This window comes from Trichinella spiralis, assembly GCF_000181795.1.
Source record: "Trichinella spiralis strain ISS 195 chromosome Unknown Scfld1, whole genome shotgun sequence".
Taxonomy (NCBI): domain Eukaryota; kingdom Metazoa; phylum Nematoda; class Enoplea; order Trichinellida; family Trichinellidae; genus Trichinella; species Trichinella spiralis.
In genome coordinates, this window is record NW_003526940.1 from 3349347 (window position 1) to 3355705 (window position 6359).

The 6359-nt window shown below is 34.4% G+C and overlaps 1 protein-coding gene across 1 annotated transcript; it reads right to left on the reverse strand.

The window, feature by feature from the left end:
* Positions 1–2270: 2270 nt before the first annotated feature.
* On the reverse strand, positions 2271–3012 carry Tsp_09167 (hypothetical protein). The gene is made up of 2 exons (XM_003382281.1): positions 2947–3012; positions 2271–2366 (listed from the first exon to the last, which is right to left on the reverse strand). The coding sequence occupies exons 1-2, from the start codon at positions 3010–3012 to the stop codon at positions 2271–2273; spliced, it is 162 nt and encodes a 53-aa protein (XP_003382329.1).
* Positions 3013–6359: the final 3347 nt, after the last annotated feature.

Sequence of the window (6359 nt, forward strand, 5' to 3'; positions counted from 1 at the left end):
TAAATTTCTCTTTCAATATCTAAAGTAAAANCCGACTAACTGGGTTTGATTGAAACATTCNAAGTTNCAANTTGTTNTANTACTATGTTTNNNCNTTCCNGAACNAAAAAGTATCTGTTGCANTTTCNTNAATGATTTTAGCAAACAAAACTGAAANGCANAANTTAAANTTTTTTTTNGCTGCNTTTACCATCGTAAAAAGTCATTACATGNTNCAAATTANGNAAAACNAAAAAATGGCCTAGATAAACACGTTTATTTAACATCTCNTTTGCTCAGATATCTCTTCTTCAGGGCTGTTCATTTGTTTCNTTCTATATTTTTGTAGAATAAATGCNAATTAGATNATTAAAGATATTTNNAATTTGTAAAGAACAAAACCGTCAATTCTATTTTTCATTTTATTTCACTCCNTCAATGCTTATCATTAGTTTGTGCTATTNTTCCGTNGTCCGTAGGCTTTGAGATGTGTTTCTGAATGATGAGAATAAATAATAATGAATTTCAGATTGTATCTCAAAGAATTGACATAAGCCAATACACAAAGGGAGATGCCACACGCTCAAGTGCACAAATCATAATGACAAATACGGGTTGTGAATAAACATACAAGCAATGGCTTATTGTAGCACATTATTATTGTAATATTACAGCTAATCCATTTTTTCAACATAACGATTAGTTGGTTGCCGTGGAACAGTGTCTACAAGTTTAGAAATGGACTTTTCCCACGTTATCGTTGTATTGCCCATCTTGCCCATGGTATATATCGTAATAAAGATCAGATTTTCTTGTTGTTGTAAAATGGAAATTTCTGTACTATACATTTGCTAAGTTCTGAAGCGCTTATATCGAATAACAGAAAAGTTTCTTCGAAAACAGTCTCTTCATCAGCATAGATGTGAAGAAATAAAATGCAAAAGCAAATTTACAAGAATAAAATTAAGCAATAAGATAATATTTTGTTAACAGTGAAATGTAAAACGCAAAAGCTTTTTAAAAGCATCATTTGCAAAGTCTAAGAACTGCAGCGGACACGGACCGAACTAGTGAGATCTTTCCTGCAGAAAATGAAGACGAAGAACACTGAACCTACAGTATGAAGAATAATGCATGAAGATCGGAGGAGCAGTACGGGAAGGGTTGTTGACATCAGGGTTGGCAAGTTGCCAGAAGTGTGTGCTCGTGTTTTACATCGTCGTCGATCCTTGTTTCCGATTGTCTAATAAAGTATATACTCATTGCTTGTTCTTTTGTTGTCGCAATGCCATCAGGAAAGCGCGAGACTGACTGAAAGGGAAATGCACCAGTCAATACCGGCCCGTCGCCAAATAGCGATGGACGCGCCAATAACCCGGTGGAAGAAGCGTAGGAGCCCGCTCGAGGTAGCGGCTCGTTGCAAAACAAATATATCAAGTTTCACGTTATAACTAAAAGCTTTTTCTTTAAAACATAGTAAATGCTTTTTTATGTCCATATAAGGTATTTCAATGGTAATGCACCCATATTTCGTAAAGATTTGATAAACGGTGTAGGCTGAACTCATCCGCGAAAATTCGACACATTTATGTGATTGGCTGGTTGCTGATTGGTTGTAGGTGCATTGTTTGGTGATTGGCTGATAACTTCTGCTATTTTATTAGCTAATTATTGTGATAAGTGATTGGGTGAATAACTGTGCCGTTTTATTAGCTATTCAGCTGTGATCAAGGATTGGGTGATTGTTGTTTATCTACTCTTTTCCACATATGGGTGCATTCCATTGAATTACCTTATATGTGCATAAATAATCATTTACCATTTTTTAAAAAAAAAGCTTTTAGTTATAATCTGGAAATGTGTATATTTGTTTTTAGACTTTGCAAATGATACTTTTAAAAAGCTTTTGCGTTTTATATTTCACTGTTAACAAAAGATTATCTTATTGCTTAATTTTATTCTTGTAAGTTTGCTTTTGCATTTTACTTCTTCACATCTATGCTGATCAACAGACTGTTTTCACAGAAACTTCTCTGCTATTCGATATAAGCGCTTCAGAACGAAGCAAATGTATAGTACAGAAATTTCCATTTTACAACAACAAGAAAATCTGAACTTTAATACAATATATACCATGGACAAGATGGGCAATACAACGATAACGTGGAAAAAGTCCATTTCTAAACTTGTAGACGCTGTGCCACGGCAACCAACTAATCGTTATGTTGAAAAAATGGATTGGCTGCAATATTACAATAATAATGTTCTACATTAGGCCATTGTTTTTATGTTTATTCACAATCCGTATTTGTCATTATGATTTGTGCACTTGAGCGTGTGGCATCTTCCTTTGTGTATTGGCTTATGTCGGTTCTTTGAGATACAAACTGAAATTCATTATTATTTATTCTCATCATTCGAAAACACATCTCAAACCTACGATACGGAAAATAGCACAAGCTAATGATAAGCATTGAGGAGTGAAATATGAAAAATAGAATTGACGGTTTTGTTCTTTACAAATTAAATATTTTTATTATCTAATTGCATTATTCTACAAAAATATAGAAGCAACAAATGAACAGCTTGAAGAAGAGATAACTGAACAAAGAGATGTTAAATAAACGTGCTTATCTAAGTCATTTTTTGTTTTCATAATTTGACATGTAATGACTTTTTGCGATGGTAACAGACCTAGTCTGGTTCACTAGCTTGACAATGAAGAAAATTCTGCAGTAATTATTGTGGGCTAGGTTAACAGCATTCAGAACGAAGGATTTTCTGAAATTTTGCTAGACCAACACACATGTACTGCTGTTAAATTTCCCATATGTTAGGCAAAAGCATTTTTAGTTCAATCTGTGATTTAGCTACGTCACATCTGAGAAATTTTTCACAGATCATCCATGTGATGTGAAGTCAGTGTATACTGCACCACAAGCTTCATAACATTGCACGCTACCCTACAGAAGCTGGCATTTCAGTGTTTCTGAGCACTATGATGCCATCTAAATGCACAAGCCATAAATTCATGCCATGATAAATGGTGGTCTGGAATTTTTACAATGGTGCGGATGCATTTTCAAATAAACTCATTATCTGACCAAGGCAGTGAACTCCATGATATTGCGCAATTATTGTTCATTCTCAACAATGGGAATGAAAATTTTGGCAGCACATGAAAGACCAATTTATACTCCTTAGTTGCTGACCAGGGTAATTAACTAAGATCATATTTTGGCAGAGCAATGCGGTACTAGAGCAAGATAACGGACACACTCGTGATGAAGTGAACATAAAATAAAAAATAATTTGCTTTCAGTTTTGTTTGGTGTAATCATTTCGAAATGCTACAGATATTTTTTGTTCTGGAATGTTGAACCATAGTAATACAAGAATTGCAACTTGAATGTTCAATCAACCCAGTAGTAGGTTTACTTTAGATATTGAAAGAGAAATTTAATACAATTTACCAAAATGTATAACCACAAATTTCTATTTTAAACCAAAGTACGGATTTTATTTTATTCTTTATTTAAATGAAACATAAGAAGAGAAACAATAACTCTTGTGAACAGGAGCGAAAGAAAGATTGGAAAGATTAAATTCTTTTGCAAACTAGAAATATTTTCAGAGAACAGAGAGGCAAAATCAGAAAAGTTTTTCGATGTTAACATTCAGCAATCACCACTCCTAGTTTTAGCTGAAAACTGCAGCTGTAGACAATTTACCAATTTTAGATTTTTCCTTTGTAATTGAGTAGCCTTCAACTAGCCTTCATCAGAACAATATCTGACAAATAGAAAAGAACCTTAGGCATAAATCTTATTTAATTGTTAGCTAAGAAGGTAATTTATGTGACAAGTAAAAGCAAATGTTGGCTGACATTTCTTTTGAACAGTATTTTTAAATTCGGATGGATAAATAAAAGTGAAGCACTTCGAAAGCAGAAAGAAAGAGATGAACTGCACCAACGAAGCAGAAAAGCGCTTAAAGGTGCTTCAAATTCATTCTGCAGTGGACATCGCATTGTTTGATGTAAGCATTTGTGTGTGATTGACAATCTTCTGTCAACATCAACAAAAGGCATTGGTGCCACAAGAAATATCAATCAAAGTTGATCTTCAGTTGTAGATAAAATGAGAAATGAAAAACTAAATGTTGTTGCAAAATGGTTATTTAAAATGGAATTTAAATTCGTCAAATTTATTTTCCTTTTTGGTATTGCGTTTGAGTTCAGTGCTTAGCATTCGAGGGTTATTAGCTGATGAGCAAAACAAGATCAGATATCTTCATCTGAAATTTGCCTGCTGAAATTGCGATGGATACGGATTTCTGGACTGGACGGCAATGAACAGAAAATAGACGCGTAAATGGATTCCTAATACTGGAGTAAGCGAGAAGTAATCTATGAAGCAGGAAGTAAAATGCTGCTGGGCATAAAGCTTGACGCAGCTAACTCAGCTAAACAAATCAAACGGAACGGTGCACAAGCTATTTAAAAGAAAATTCAAGACTGCAAATGCTCTTTTATGTGAACAATGAAATGTAAAACTGAAGAATCATTAATGTTATTGACTAAGATAACCACTTATTTAAAGCGACATTCAAATATTGCAAGACATCTTGTTAAATGCTCTTCTTAACAACATACACAAACAATATGCAAATATGAAGAAGTTAAACAATAGTTTTAAGCATATTAACTTTGTTATTGTTAAAATTCTTTTAACGAAACAAAAGATAGATAACAACATATTAAAAAACTGTTTTAAAAATAGTAAATGCTTTTTTATGTCCATATAAGGTAATTTAATGGTAATGCACCCATATTTGGAAAAGAATTAATAAACAACAATTACCCAATCCTTGATCAAAACTTAATAGCTAATCAAATGGCAAAGTTATTCACCCAATCACTTATCATGATGATTAGCTAATAAAATAGCAGAAGTCATTAGCCAATTACCGATCAATCGTGTTCAACCTATCAGAGTACAGCCAATCACAAAAAGGGAGCGGAGTTTGGGGAAATCGGGACACAAATGAGTTCAGGCTACCTCTTGATAAACAACAATCATCCAATCCTAAATCACAGCTAAATAGCTAATCAAATAGCACAGTTATTCACCCAATCAGTTATCAGAATAATTAGCTAATAAAATAGCAGGAATTAGTAGCCAATTACTGAACAATACTCATACAACCAATCAGCGACCAGCCAATCACAAAAATGGGTCGAATTATTGCGGATGAGTTCAGACCAAACCGTCACGTTAATTTTAATTGGTTGCCGATAACAGTTGCCCTTCTTTGTTGCACATAACTTATAACAGATAAGCAAGTAGGAAAATGGGTGAAAATGTTCTTGATTGAACGATGTCGTCGCAGCTTGGCGCGGCGTGCTCAGTATGCTTCTGCACTCTGTCGTCGGTTAAAATGGCACATTAAGTTACCACAATCACAAAGTTAGTTGTTAGTTGTTAGTTATCACAAATAAAATATTTTATAATTTAATAATTTCCGTGCTATGTAAGTAATAAGGATTTCATTTTTCTGTAAAATTTAGCCTAGGAATGGATGAGTGGTTGATATGGAAACCGGTAAAAAGGGAAGTAGCTGATCAGTCAGGTTGCCATCTTCACAGGGTGGTAACTGACAAACTTCTGCATTGATTTGCTCTTCTGGGGGTAAGGTCTCTAAATAATCTATAGCGTTTTCCAACGTGAGAAATCTCGAAGCCATCACCAACTCGAATAATGACAACTTTACAGAATGGCAGTAGGGATGTAGTCTAAGTGGGAACTGAGACAACTAAGCCGACAGCTGTGAACAGGCCTTGCATCATTTGGCGAAAGTTGACCAAAACTTGGATACAGCTGTCTCCAACAACAGCCAAATAATGAGAAAGATGGAACAAATGAATGTGTCAGTTGTTAGAACAGAGGTATAGATCTCATCATTAATGTTCGCTGTGACCAAAAAACAACCTCGAGTTGTACTTATACTCAAAGAGGATTTGGTGTGCAATACGTGATTTTTGTTAAAGACAAGCGCCAATGTTCCCACTTGGGATCCCCAACCATCAAACTTTCTCACCATCTCGTCAGCTGCCACATGGTTATAAAATAATAAAATAATATTTATTTGATAGACAACTTCTTCTTCTTCATTCCATGTTAATTATATGCAGCAGACACCAATTTCTTAAATAAAAATCAAATTGAGAGCGAGACAGGTTAAAAAAGTCGAAAATTAGCATATTTTGGGGATTATTTTCAGTGGAATAACAAGTCCATACCGTGCCCAATCATCCCTGCAGGTAAAAGGCAATCCCAAATGGGTGGACAACCAAATGAAATTGCATCTGGCTTTCGGTG